This window comes from Panthera tigris, chromosome B2 (assembly GCF_018350195.1).
Source record: "Panthera tigris isolate Pti1 chromosome B2, P.tigris_Pti1_mat1.1, whole genome shotgun sequence".
Lineage (NCBI taxonomy): Eukaryota > Metazoa > Chordata > Mammalia > Carnivora > Felidae > Panthera > Panthera tigris.
In genome coordinates this window covers 115,094,979-115,109,566 of record NC_056664.1, presented here as the reverse complement: position 1 = coordinate 115,109,566, position 14,588 = coordinate 115,094,979, and the positions used below count along the sequence as shown (strand labels likewise).

At 41.8% G+C, this 14,588-nt stretch overlaps 1 protein-coding gene across 3 annotated transcripts in view; it reads left to right on the top strand.

Moving 5' to 3' along the window:
* The first annotated feature begins 3,744 nt into the window (after positions 1-3,744).
* PTPRK (protein tyrosine phosphatase receptor type K) overlaps positions 3,745-14,588 on the top strand; it is a 558,792-nt gene continuing 547,948 nt past the window's right edge. For all 3 annotated transcript variants that reach the window (XM_042987142.1, XM_042987141.1, XM_042987143.1), the window contains exon 1: positions 3,745-4,081. In XM_042987142.1, the coding sequence (XP_042843076.1) occupies positions 3,985-4,081 (97 nt within the window). In that variant the 5' untranslated portion in view covers positions 3,745-3,984. The remainder of the gene's footprint in view (positions 4,082-14,588) is intronic.

Genomic DNA, 14,588 nt, shown 5'->3' with positions numbered 1-14,588 from the left:
TGTTAGTTAAGTTTTGTGAGAGTCAAAGTAACATGAGGCTTTTTGATTGTGCTGGGGTCAGTGACCCTAACCCTCACATTGTTTGAGTCAAGTGTATTTCATTTAGTCATCTGAAAATCTGAATGATTAGCCTCATTTTCATATGAAGGAAATGGAGACATAGAGATATAGCAGTGCTTCCCCAACTCTGTCCCCTGAAATGCTAATTATGAGTAATACTTCTTTAAAAATTTTTTTTAATGTTTATTTATTTTTGAGAGAGAGAGAGAGCGTGAGAGCAAGCAGGGGAGGGGCAGAGATAGAGGGAGACAGAATCTGAAGCAGGCTCCAGGCTCTGAGCTGTCAGCACAGAGCCCCATGCAGGGCTTGAACTCATGAACCTCAAAATCATGACCTGAGCTGAAGTCAGATGCTTAACTGACTGAGCCACCCTGGAACCCCAGAAATACTTCTTTATTAAAGAGTTCTGTGGTCCAAAACTTTGAGAACCATTGCATTCTTGTCCCCCTGCCCCCACTCCAGATTCATAGTGCATAGTACCATATTGATAACCATGGAAAAAAGAGTTATATAGTAAAGAAGACTGTTATAGGAAAGGAACCTACTTACCTTTCTCAATTCAGTGTTCTCCTAGCTTATTTGATTTGCAGAACTTATTTTCCAGTCATACTCATGAAATTTTGGTAAAACTGGGATTCCACAGAAAATATTTTCTCCAACACAGATCTAAATTCATGAGTGGAGTTACTACGTGGTAAATCTGCAATCAGAATACAAATCTCTTTAAAAGATACGCTCTCATATATACCTCAAATGGTAGGAAAGGGCAATTATAATTTTTTTTCTATATCTACTAATTATATCAATATTATGGTGTATGGTTTTTTTTAAGTCTTTGTTATTTCTTAGTTTTCCCATGTTGCAACTTGCTCTTATTTTTATAAGTTTCAGTTTCTGGTGGCCATGAGATAATTGTATTTAGATAATGCTCATGAATCTGCCTATTGTTGGACATTTATATTTTTTCCACTTTTCCCCTTTGAAAATGACAAATATCTTTGTGTATATAACATTTTCCATATTTTGGGTTATTTCCTTAGAATAGCTAGTAGATTGAGGAATAAGAACATTTTAGTGATTTTTAATGTATGTTGACTATTATTTTGTAAGTTATACCAGATTTATACTTCTATGGATTGATACATTCATTCATTTTTCTAAATAAATGGAGATCTACTAAGTTCCAAATACTTGCTAAATACTATGTGGAAGACAAACATACTCTACTCAAAGGATTTCAATGCACTCTGGCCAGCATTAGTTATTATGGCCAGCATCCATGACAACTGACAAAAGGACTTATTTTCTTGTCTAAAAGTTTTGTTTTACGCCTTTGACTTTTAGTGAGAAGTCATTCTTGCTGGTTTGCTGATTCCTTTTGAGAATTTTCTTGCATTTCTTTGTTTCCCCTTACCCACTTTTCACTCACATTTGTGCTGATGACCAAATTACTTAATCTCTAATCCTGTTCCCTGATTTGTCAAATGGGAGTGATAATTGTACTGACGTCAAAGGATTGTTGTCTGACCTCAGCGAGATGTTGCATATCTTACTTAAGTCAGGGCCTAGCACATTGTAAGTGCTCTGTAAATATTACTGTTATTACTTCCAGCATTGTTAAAGTGAAATGAATCTTCTATCAGTTGACCCAAGGAATACCCAAGGTAAGAACAGTGTGGATAACCCTCACCCCTCACACCATATGTTAATTTTTTAAACAAGCATTTTGTGTGTTTATGTTTTTTAACGTGTATTTATTTTTGAGACAGAGAGACAGAGCATGAACGGGGGAGGGTCAGAGAGAGGGAGACACAGAATCTGAAACAGGCTCCAGGCTCTGAGCTGTCAACACAGAGCCTGACGCAGGGCTCAAACTCACGGACCGAGAGATCATGACCTGAGCCGAAGTCGGCTGCTTAACCCACTGAGCCACCCAGGCACCCCACATTTTGTGTGTTTAAACCAATCTACCAAGTCATGAACTTCCTTCATCTTTCTTTCTTTATAGAAGAATAGATGAATTAGTATATGGGTGGTGGGTTTTTGTTTGGTTTTCCTGAAGCATATTCCTGCTAAATTTTACAAAGTTCTCCTTAGTCCTTCAAAAAGAAAATGTATGTCTTTCAGTTTTTTGTTACCTAGGATTTAGGAATGTTCCTCAAAGAAATAGGAACAGTGATGTGAGAGCACTTATAGGTTAGTGAGTTGAAAAAAAAAAAAAAAAAAAGGTTCTTTGCACCCTAAGGAAGAATGAATTTTATTGTGCTGAATTGAATTGACAGGTGTTGGGATAGTCAGTGTGCTAATCAGCCAGTCAGAAAACTCCAAATTCTGTTTAATCAAGCTTCTATTCTAAGCAAAAATTTTAAAAAGTCTTTTTCTTCCTGATTTTATATGTGTATATATGTGTATGTATTTCCAGTTGTATCATAAACTTGGTCACTAATAGCACTAATAGCATATATTTCATTTGTAGAAAGGAGGAATATATGACTTGGTAAATAAATTATATGAATGTTAAGTTGAATTTCACAATGTCTTATTTACAAAGGCTAAAGATATCTGAGTACCTGACAGATGTCAATCAATAGATCCTATTGTTCCAAGAATTGTATCTACCACATTAAAATTCTTAATAAAAATGTGTATTCAATTGTGACTGCATCTATTTTACTTGATATTTCACAAAAAGGAATAAAGTGTGCACTATATAGTCTTTTCGCAGAAGCAAGTTAAGTGTGGCATATGGTGAAACCACTTCAAGCTGTTGAAGAACCAGCAAACTGTAAAATACTTTACTGTCATAATATAGCATCATTTTCCTCCGGATGAAATCATCCGTTGCTGTTTTCATTGTCGGTGTAAAGTCCTTTTGTTAAATACTTATGTCTTAAGTACCTATTAGATATTAAAAACAAAGCTGAAGCTCTTTTCTACTCCAGCAGACCTATGCGAAAGGAAGGGATAATGAGCGCTGATGCAGTTCTTAGGCTCTTCCTGAGGGAAGACGTGGAAAGAGGCCGGAAGGTTTCAGAACCACAAGCAAAGTCAGCGAAGCAGAGAGTAAATCCAAACATTCGGAAAATGACAAATAAACCAGAAAGGAGACACGCCAGCTGTTCACACTGGAAAGTTACCGAACGTTTATTGGCTTCAAGTTTTATTTTTACATAATAAGGGACAACAAGTTTCCTGGGGGTGGGGTCAGGTGTCTTATTCCTTATTACAAGAATAAGGAACAGGGAGTTTTCAATGCAGGTGGGTGTTTCCTTAGGGCGCTTCTCCACTCCCGCTTCTTCCTACCGGCAACCGCTCCGGTGGAACCTGCACCGCAGGGACAGAAGCCCAAGACGCCCCTGTCCGGGCGGCCGGGCTTTCTCTGCGCCCGTCCTCTGTGGTCCGGCCACACTGCTTACCAAACAGTCGCCTCGCAAACTCCGATTTCTGGAACTGGGCAGCCAACGGCGCAGATCCCCTTTCCCGCCCGCTCCCTCGAGCGGCGGCGGGCGGCGAACAAAGGCGGCGAGAGGCGCGGGGCGCGCGGCCGGGGCTGGCGCGCGACTCTCCGGCAGGAGGCGGCGGCGCCGCGCCCGAGCCTGCATTCCACCGAAGCTCCCGGAGCCCGCGGGGCGACGTCACCCCCGGCTCCGCCCCCGTCCCTCCCCGAGCAAAGTAACTCTTGACTAACAGGAGCAGCCTCCGCCGAGCATGGAGAGCTGCCGCCGCGGCCGGCAGGCGACGCGGGCGACGCTTGCGCCCCAGCGGTAGTTTGGGCACCGCGAAGAAGGCAAAAGTGCCGGCGGGCTGCCGTGGACTTCCCGCCCTCACCGCGCGAGGCCCGGCCGGCACCTCGGCCGTGGGTTTCGCTGCGATCCCCCCCGGCAGCTCTTTGCAAAGCTGCTTGAAACTTCTCCCAAAGTCGACATGGATACGGCGGCGGCGGCGCTGCCTGTTTTTGTGCCGCTCTTGCTCCTCTCCCCTTGGTCTCCCCTGGGGTCGGCCCAAGGCCAGTTCTCCGCAGGTGAGTGGCTCGGGCGGCTGGGGGAGGGGCTGGGGGCTGTCCGGAGTCCCGACGAACGCCTCCGGCCCGGGGCTCGCGGGGGCTGGAGCCGGCTCCTTGCCGGGGCCGGGGGCAAGGATTCGCGGGAAGCTTACGCGGCCGGGGAGTCGGGTGGGGGGGGGGAGCGGCACAGGGCAGAGGGAAAGATGTCCCCAGAGTTTGTGCTAGGTAGGACGCGGGGCACCGGGCTGGGCGCCACTTGGCGCAGGTAACTTTCATCTCCGCACCCCATTGTTCCTCTCGGAGGCTCGCTCCGGCCCGGGGCTGGCAGGGCTGTCCGGGAGCGCGGGGAGACCTTGATTTTAAACTGGTAGCCTCGGCGCCCAGCGCACGCTTACCGCGCTGGGGAAGAGAGAAGGAAAAAGTAGTTACGACTCTGGGGACGGCTACTCTGTTGCTCGTGGTGCGGGCTTGTTGCTGTCTGCCTCTGGAGCATTTAAAAAAAAAAAAAAAAAATGTCCCCGGGAAGCCATTGTCAGAAATGTGGAGACTGGAAGGGACTGACCTCGGCGCGCTTTGCCAGGTGCTTTTTGTCCTGGGAATAACCTCCCTTGACTATTGTCTAACTACTTCCCTGTCCCTCCCCCAGTCGCTTTCTCCTCCCCCGGTGTTGGCTGCTCCCGGTTTTGCCCTGTGGGTTAGGGCACTGCGTGGAGTAGGTTCCGTGTGTGTGTTGGCGGAGCCTGTTAAGATGTTTTGAAATATGATTCTAAGGATCCACACCGAGCCGTCCTGCGCAGCGAGGTCTGGGCGCCGAGCCGGGGAAGCTTGACCCCGGGCGGTGGCAGTCCGCTCCTCCGGCGGAGCACCGCGAAGCTGGCGCGGTGACCCCCGGAGCCCGCCTGAATGATGGGGGCTATCAACGACCGCCGCCAGCTGGGAGAGCCCAAAGGGAGGGATGTGGTGCGGTCTTGCAGGTTGGCTCTTGGGGTTCTTGGTAAAGCCACTTAGAGAAGTCCGCGAAACCCCGTCTCTCCCAGCCCTGTACTCTGTACCCTTCCAGTTTTATTATCTTTCCTTGGTTGCTTCTTTCGGTTTCTCCTCTGGGGGCTCTGAAGTTTCACCAGGTGCATACTCGGGAGCGGGCTCCCGGGCGCTTGTCTGCCTCTCGCCGGTCCTGACAACTTTTCTCGCCAGTCCGCCCAGCTCGGCTCGGCTGGTAAGCCCAAGTGCTGCCCTGGTTCGCGGTGCAGATGGAGATGCACTGGTGGCCGAGGGGTGATGGAGAAGACCGGGGAAGTGACAGCCGCGCTCTTGGCTGAGGCCGCAGGACGCGGAGAACGAGAACGAACTTACTTTGCACTTGTCGGTTGTTGTGGCTGTCCTGTTTCCCGGAAATAAACTCAGAGTGTTTTCATCCGGAGGGATGTTGATTTCCCTCCCATCCCCTCTCCCCTTCTGTGGAACTCTGTAAAAGGAGTTGGACAACAGCACTGAGGCAGATTATGAAATGCAGCGTGTAGAGGAAAAGCTATGTATATCGGTGATGTATGCAGTGCAACAGATCTATGCAATGAATGATCCGATGGCTTAATTTAATTCTTTCTGGAGTAAGCATTTCTACTGCATGCGTCTCTGACATACAATGCCGGTTGGTATCGGAACCGTGCTTGATGTAAGTCATTATATGCAGGCAAGTTAGAGTGGGTATTGATTTCTGCACAGTGTTTGTCACTGCACTGAGAGCCTACGCTTCAAAAGGCATGTAGTTTGTTAATTGAAAGTTTGAATCCTACCAGTTGCATGATTAAACTTACATGTATTCAAGAGTTGCAACCATTAATGTCTCAACAGCTGATGGACAAATTTTCAGCAATAAAGAAACTTTTATTTTTGCCTTTTCCAATGTTATTTACCCTTTAGTAAATATTAAATTTCCTCTTAACAGAATGTGTAGATGAGCTTTTCTGATCCCTGGAGTTTAGCTATCTCTAATGAACAATTGCATTTGTTGGCATCCAGTTCTAAGTAATTTAACTAAATATGCCTGACTTTGCTTTAGTGACAACGTAAAACATTTGACTTTATGTTTTACATGTAAAAAACAGAATGTGCAGTCCTGATAAATGCAATTCTTGCAGGACTGCGCCTTAAAAATTTTGTCATTCAGGATTTACATAGATGCCCAGAAATGAATGCTTTTTATTCCCCCTGCTTAAAGTCAGATTGTGAATATGCCTTTTTCTCCATGAATTAAAAGTTTGTCTTGTAAAGATTTTCATGTTTTGGCTTTCCTAAGCCATGTGGTATTCTGCTGCCCTCAGATTTTATGGTAGTCAGATTTGTTGCAAATACATAGATTCAGACATTGGAGCTGTATTCTTTCTTGCTGTTTTTTTCCCCTTATATTCTACTTTAAATAATGCACTTTTATTTCTTTTAAGGAATTTCAACAAAATGCTTTAAAAGTCTAAAACATATGTTAAGAATTTTTAAATAACCTTTTAAATAAATCTTTTAAATCACATCCATTAAGGCCAATTTACCACTTTTAGATATTATCCTGTGGCTCCTAATGTAGTAAGTGTCAAAAGCAAATTTTGAAAGAATAAGGATTATTGGATATGTCATATACTCATCCAGTGTGCTTTGTTTAAACCGCAAATTTAAGAATATTTTTTCATGACTGTGATTTTTTTCTTAGTTTTTGGAATTAAAGTGTAAAAATGCTGCATGGTGAACCTCTTTAAAACCAGAACAGCCTATGAATATCAACTTACGTTACTTTCACTTAAAATGATACGAGCGGCATAGCTGGGGAAACTGAGGCATAGAAGCACAAAGATGCACTGACGTTTATTCACTGGGTTGTGTCACTGTTATCTCTTGATATTATAATAGGAGAAAGTTTTCTGTACTAGGACTCAGATAACTGACAAAACAAGTCACAGATGAAGTCACCTGGAAGCTCAGCTTTCTCATCTATAAAATGGGGATAATAATACCTGTCCTAACCTTTCCACCTGGTTTTTATGAGGATGGTATGAAATAATTTATGTGAACGGACACCGTAAGTTGTAAAGCATTATGCAGTTCTCTGGGGGTGTAGTCATCATACATTAAGGTGGGTGAGTACCTTGACATGAGTCACCTTTGCTCGCTCCCACACTCGCCGTGTGAGGACAGCATGTGTGTGTCCTTGCCACACTGTGTGTGACAATTTAGGAGCATGTGTATGTGTTTCCCTCGCCGGTCATTCATTTTAATCTTTATTAAACATAAACATGCTAGTTTGGCCAGACTATAATTTTATCAGCACAGTGAGACAAATTATCCTTTTTTTTTTTTTTTTTTTTTTTTTTTTTTTTTTTTTGCTTACCTCTTGTAAATTGTTACTTGAGCTTCTTGTGGAAGGGTCATTAACATTTCTAGTATTCTACCAACAGAAGAACTATATTTTTAGTCCATTCATTTAGCTGTTTGTTCAACTCTTGGTTATTCAGCTTTTTCATCTCAGTAAGGAGAAAAAATATGCATGGTTTTAGATGCAGTCTTATCAGTGACCTAGAGAGGGACTATTGTGTCTCTAGTATGATGTGAGCCTGGAAATGCAGCTCAAGATCCTGACTTCACCTAGCATACAGTTCCTGACATGTCACACTGTAAGCGCACACTCACTTGATCCCATAGGACCTTGCAACTCATCTAAACAATGACACTTTCCTGTTGTCTGACTCCTTGATGTCTCTGTATGTAGAGTTAATGTCTTTTGTACTTACTACCTACTATGAAAATACATCAGAAACAGTTTGTCTTAAGGTTCGCTTGTTGATTTCCTTGTCCCTCAATTCATTGAAACTTTAAATTCTAATGCTAGTAATGATACGTAACTGGACAGTTCCAGGACTGGTTTTTCTCTTACTGTTGTCCATATATCTGACTCTGCTGATTTTCCTAGATTGCAAGATGTCGTTTTGTGTCTGGCCTACCCAGACAGGAAGAGGCAGGTCTGGCTGCTATTCGGGCTTTGGCGCGTGTGCTGCTGACAGCTCTTCTCTTTGTATTCATAAATGCGAATTTGAAAACTATGTCAACCCCTCTGCCACTCTTCCCCTCTCCCACCCTCCTTCCCACTCCTCTTTAGCAATAACAAAGCCCACATGCGCACACACAAAATCACAGCCTTTTTGTTCTCACTGAATATCTTGTGGTGCTGGACCTGTTCTTAAAAACTGGAAATGTGACTCAACCAGTACCCAGAGCAAACGCCAATTTTCCCACCAAATCTCACGTTTCTACCAATGATGGTTTACAACACATTTTTGTGGCCTTCAAAAAAAAACATTTGATTCACGTGATATGGTCCTATAGAGAGAAACTGTGTTGTTGCCTGCTAATACTTTTGAAGTGCAGTGATCTAGGTCTGCTCAAGGTGGTATTAAAGACAGTGTAAATCATGCTAAATATGGATGTACTTCTCAGAGGCATGGAAAATGCTGTCCTCATCTGCCCTGTGCTGTTCCCATTTCCTCTGCTTGCTCTTCATGGAGAGCAGGAAGAGGAATACTGCACGACTCAGAGCAGGAAACATCAAGAGAGTTTACAGATTGTTCTTAAAGACAAAACAAAGAACACTAGGATTGTGTGTGTGTGTGTGTGTGTGTGTGTGTGTGTGTGTGTGTGTTTGATCTTTAATTTTCTAAAGAGAGGGGGGGAAGCCTTATTTTTGATTTGTTTATTGGAATCAGCCTTTGCCTTTGTCCAAACACATTCATTTCTTATTCTGTGGATGTAAAAATTTCCCTCTGTGTATTCCTCTCAGACTTTACCCTTTGATCATATGTATTTGTTTTGTGTTCCTTTATCAAGTGTGTTTCTCTTTGCCTAAAAAGGTTATACTTGCTTTTGAACATGACTTGTGTTTTCACCAAAACTCCTGCTGTTTGTCATAGTTACTGAACAGTGGTATCTTGACAATGATATCTTACCAGTTCATGATGTGTTAAACTGGGATTTGACAACGAGGTAAGTCAGTCTGTCCATCAGGATAATTTTAATTTTAACTGAAGCCAGAAATAAACTTGTATGTACATCCATGAAATGATATTTTATTTTTTCATGAAATGGTATTTTAATGTCACAGTGTTTGTGCTTATATATCTCTGAATGGAAGAGAGACTTTAAGTTCCTTTTTGTAAATGGGGATAGAGCACACTTGAGGACCTTATTGCCTGTTATTTTGACATACGTGAGATAAGTTACATACAGCTATGCTGTGGAAAATGAAGAAAATATGTTTGAATGTTTGATATCAGAATTCTGGAGGTAGATAGTTTACAGACTTCAAACTCCATCTTACTAGAAATGTGTTCTTATGAACAGTGTTCTTAAAGAAACTTAGTTCCACATAAAAGTTTTTATTAGTTCCGTGAAGATTGTGTTGTGAGAAGTATGTTTATTTTCCTGAAGTATTCTTATGGAAATTCTTTTGTAGTTAATATTTTAGTAATAAAAACTTGAACAGGGGCACCTGGGTGGCTCAGTCGGTTAAGCTCAGGTCATGATCTCAAGCCTGGAGCCTGCTTTGGATTCTGTGTCTCCCTCTCTCTGCTCCTCCTCTGCTTGTGCTCTGTCTCTGTCTCTCTCTCTTTCAAAAATAAATAAACATTAAAAAAAAGCTTGAACATACATAATTCAACTTGGTTTTGTGAGGTTTTGCAGAGTGTCGAGGTTCTGGGAAAACACTGGGCCTGGGATGGAAGGACCGCATTGATCCAGTCGGGGAACATTGCCATATCACCACTTAACTCTGCTTGGGGTTTTTGGCTTTCTCCTCTGTGTGTTGATAATCCATTAAAAATTACAAGTGGCTTATTTTGTCACTTACAATTGTTTTAGGAGCAAATTAAGTAGTCCTGAGTGAAATAATCTGTGTTTCCACTTTATATGATTGTAGAGCTCTGTTGCTAAACACGATGAACAAGGCAGTGCTGGCTGAATTTTTCTGCAGGTAGTCATTCTAGGAATTACCTTTGTAAGAGGAACTCAGAATTAAGGCCAAATAAAAGAGTGTCTAGGTGAGTGACTGCATTAATTTGTTGGGAAGGCTGAAAGATAGAAGTACGTGTTTTGTGTATGTCACACACACACACACACACACACACACACACACATCTTAACAATGATAGAATTTCATCGTCCAAAGGTTCAGGTGAGAAGGAAGCTAAGGACATCTACAGATGGAATCCAACTCCTGTAGTTCTATTTTGGAAAGAGTATTGCAAATAGATAATTATTTTGCCTATTTCATAGATGAAAACACTGACATGGACACGTGAACTATGGAGTATATAATATATATACTTGTACTATACTTTTAATGAAGAAATAATAAATCTTCCTTCAGATTGGTATCTATTTATATAAACCCTTCCCAGTCAGCCTGTTCCTTAACCAGCTGCTTTTAGGCTGATTCTCCAAACCCCATCCAGAGTAGCAGCTGACCAGCTACAGAGATTCCCCTAATCTTTGTTGGGGGGTGGGGTGACCACGCAGCTGCTTAAGTGACATACTGGCCACAGCTCCTTGATATGATTCTCCTTGGATCATTCAGCAAATTCAAGAGTAGAGAGGAAGTCTTTCTGGTGGCTTCACAGCCTACCCAGGGGTTGATGACTGAATGCTTCATGGTCATTGGATTCATCAGCTCCAAGGTGCCCTAGAATTTTGCTGCTTGAATTGTGGTCCAGGGACCAGCGACATCAGCCTTGGAGTCACTTATTAGAGCCCTTCTCAGAACAACTGACTCAGAATCTGCATTTTAATGAAACCCCCAGGTGATTTGCTTGAACATTGAATTTTGAGAAATACTGCTTTAGGCCAAAGAAAGCTCATCTTGAAAAGATTTGTCACATGCACTTTCCTGTAGAATACTAAGAGTATTGTGAAGGGATTAATTACAATGTGAAACACATTTCCCTATTTCCCTGGAATTATATTTCTGATCAGTATTTACTTAATTTAACGCCGCAGACACATCAAAACAGCAGTAGTATTCACTTTTTAAAAAGAATACTCAAACAGTTTTGAAAGAAATATTTTCATAAGAGAATAAAACAAGGCTAAATATAAATAGTTTTGGCTATGAACATATTTAAAGATAAGGATATTATCGAGGGACCAAATGTGATATCTGCCAATAATTAAAAAAAAATTTTTTTTCATGTTTATTTATGTTTGAGAGACAGAGACAGAGTGTGAGCGGGTGAGGGGCAGAGAGAGATGGAGACACAGAATCCGAAGCAGGCTCCAGGTTGCAAGCTGTCAGCACAGAGCCCGACGCAGGGCTCGAACTCACGGACTGTGAGATCATGACCTGAGCGAAGTTGGACGCTTAAACAACTGAGCCACCCAGGCACCCCTATGCCAATAATTTTTATTTAGCACACTGATATGTTGATACAGGAAATGATATTCCCTCTGATATTACTAGCAGCAGTTTCTTGTTTTATATTTATCTTTTGCTTCTACGTGTAATTTAAAGATCTTTGTAATAAGGAGCTCATTTAAGGACAGTCAAATGTAATGAATGAGAATTAGATAGAATGCATTAAATATAACTGGTGTTCTTTTTACTGTCTTTTGTGCTCATATTTAAGAACAGATTCTTGTCAGTTTTCTCAAGAGAAAAATTATGATGTAATAGTGTATAGTATTCATGTCAAAACACAATTTTACTTGCATTTTATAGCTTGCTTTAGCATTCTTTTAGAAAATGAATTTTCCCAGAAGACCTAATTGCCTTCTTATTAATGAGCCTGTAAGTGTGTTTTGTTATCCGTTTGCTATTCTAAACGTGTCTACTTTGGCTGGCTGTTTTAACAGTGAAGTCTCTGATTAAATCACCACTGCTGTATTTGTTTTTGCCATTCACTAGTGATTTAGACAATACTGGCATAATGACATGGTTATGGCAGAGACTAATGAAAACCAAGAAATATAAATTAATATTAACCCATAATAGTTGGTTGTGTTATGATATTGGGAGCTGGAGTTTGGGGCAACACACAACAGAATTCTCTGCATGTTTGATACTGTAAGTGAAAGTCTCTTAACCTGTGTTGTTCGAAATACAAAGAATATGGTTGCTGAATTAATAAATAAACTACAAATCAATGATTTCCACATGTACTTATTCTAGACACTGGTGTTTAACGGAAGAGGCTTAATTCCAGATAGATCAGTGCTAGAGTGCAGCTTAGTGATGGAGAGAAACTCTGAAAGGTACTTCTAGACACCTTACAGAGCTTTAGAGTCTGCAGATTTTGACTTGTTATATTTTCTAAATTTACTACACATTCTAGAGCTTTCCTTTTGTGCTACTTCTACTTTGATTCTTGTCAGCAGTAATTAGGTTAATTTATTCTCGCACACATGGGAGAGGAGCTCTTGCAAAAACAATAAAAGCAGCCATGTACTGAGTGCCTACGACCTGCCAGGCCTTATGATCAATGTTTCCCATGAATTTAAATCCTCATGATAATCCTTTAAGATAGGAATCCTCTCCGCTTTGTGAACTGAGGACTAGAGAGGTTACGTCATAACTTGCCTCAGGTGTGTGAGGAACTTGTAGAACCCAAATTCATTATTGAATATTTACATGTCTGTAGCAGGTAAACATTTTTTTGGTTGCTTGTTGGCAGAAAAGGCGACCGAGACCGGATACAAGCAGAATTTATTTTCTCTCCTAACTGACGATTCAGCTGAAGCTTGATGTAGAGTTCACATAACTCCACTGGGGTATGATCCCTTTCTGCCTGCTCTGCTTAGCTCTGGGGCACTCCAGGAGCTTCATTCTTAAGCTCCATTTAGAGGCACGGTAGCTTTGGCGGCTCCCATACTGCAAGATTTTTGGTTCACGTGTGTTTGGAAAATGTGTGCTTTATGTGGTGGTTGCACCTGCAAAGGCCCTGAGGTTCACTCTGATCAGATTCAGCAATCACGTATCCAGCCCCCTGATTTAAGGCTCCAACTGAGGGGAGGCAAGTACACTGATTGGCTTAATCCACTAGGATTCTGGGTTCAGCTCTAGATCCCCACTCAGGTCACATGGACTGATGGGGGCACGGTGGATCAAACCATTATTTATCAGCAGATAGAAGGATGGGTTCTGGAAAGACAACCAAACTACAGTATGGTTACTCAAGATAGAATTTAGTACAGCATGAGAAGTAAAAGCAAAGAAAGTGTGGTAGACCTGTGTGTGTATTTATAATCCTTTGAGGGGAAAGAAAGTATATGGTGAGGAAAAGGCAGTTGCATTAGTTGGTTCCCAGCTATGGACCACTAATGGTAACATCAAGAAGGCATGGTGGCCTAGCCTTGTCAGAATCTAAGGGGAAGAGGGCGGGGGAGGAAGAGAGGACCGAGGCACTTTGCACATGGCAGTTTTGCATGCATTGCAGACCAGCAGTTCATAATTTTGGAAGTGTTTCTTTTGGGGACTGCTTAAAACATGGGTTTTATTATTTTCATTATCTTATTGTCTTTGCCTCATGATTGAGTAAGTCCAACGCTAAAAATTCACAGAATTTTAAGTGGTGAAAAGGACTTTACTGGTCCAAAGTCATACAGCTCTGAAGAACTTAGCTCAAATTCAAGATTTTTAATTTTTAGGTCACTTTTGTCACCAACATATACATTGTTTTGCTTAATGGTAATTTATACAGGTAGTTATTATTTAAACTTTTGTTTACTTATTCTGGTTTGTATTTTAAAGTTCTAAAGCAATGTTTCCAAAAGCAAGCCTGACCTAAGGATTGGCTTTCATTAAAATTATAATCCAGGGGCTACTGGGTGGCTCAGTGGGTTGGGTGTCTGACTTTTTTTTTATGTTTATTTATTTATTTTGAAAGAGAGAGAGAGAGAGTGAGTGAGCCTGAGTGGAAGAGGGGCAGAAAGAGAGGGAGAGAGAATCCCAGGCAGGTTCTGTGCTGTCAGCTCAGAGCCCTGTGGGGTGCTTGATCTCACAAACTGAGATCATGACCTGAGTCAAAATTAAGAGTTGGCTGCTTCACAGTGTAGTGTCTGACTCTTGATTTCAGCTGAGATCATGATCTCAGGGTTCTGGCATCGAGCCCCGCATCAGGCTCCACGCTGAGAGTGGAGCCTGCTTGGGATTCTCTCTTCCTCTTCTTCTGCCCCTCTCCCCCACTCATGCACTCCATCTCTCTCTCTCTCTCTCTCTCTCTCTCTCTCAAAAAAAAAATAATAAAAATTTAAAATTAAAAAATGTTGGAATCCAGATATGAGGTGATAGTAATTAATATGTCTGTGAATAGAAGAGACCATCTTAGGAAACTGCTTGATTTTCATTTATCCTCCATATGTACATGTATAGGTGTGTGCATGCATGCCTTTGTTTATTTTTAGAAGTCAAGGGATAAGCGAAGCTGTGATAAATGATGCTAATTGACCCAGAGAAATTGAGCCTAGAAACTCTTCACTTCGGAAACTAATTTTGAAAAAC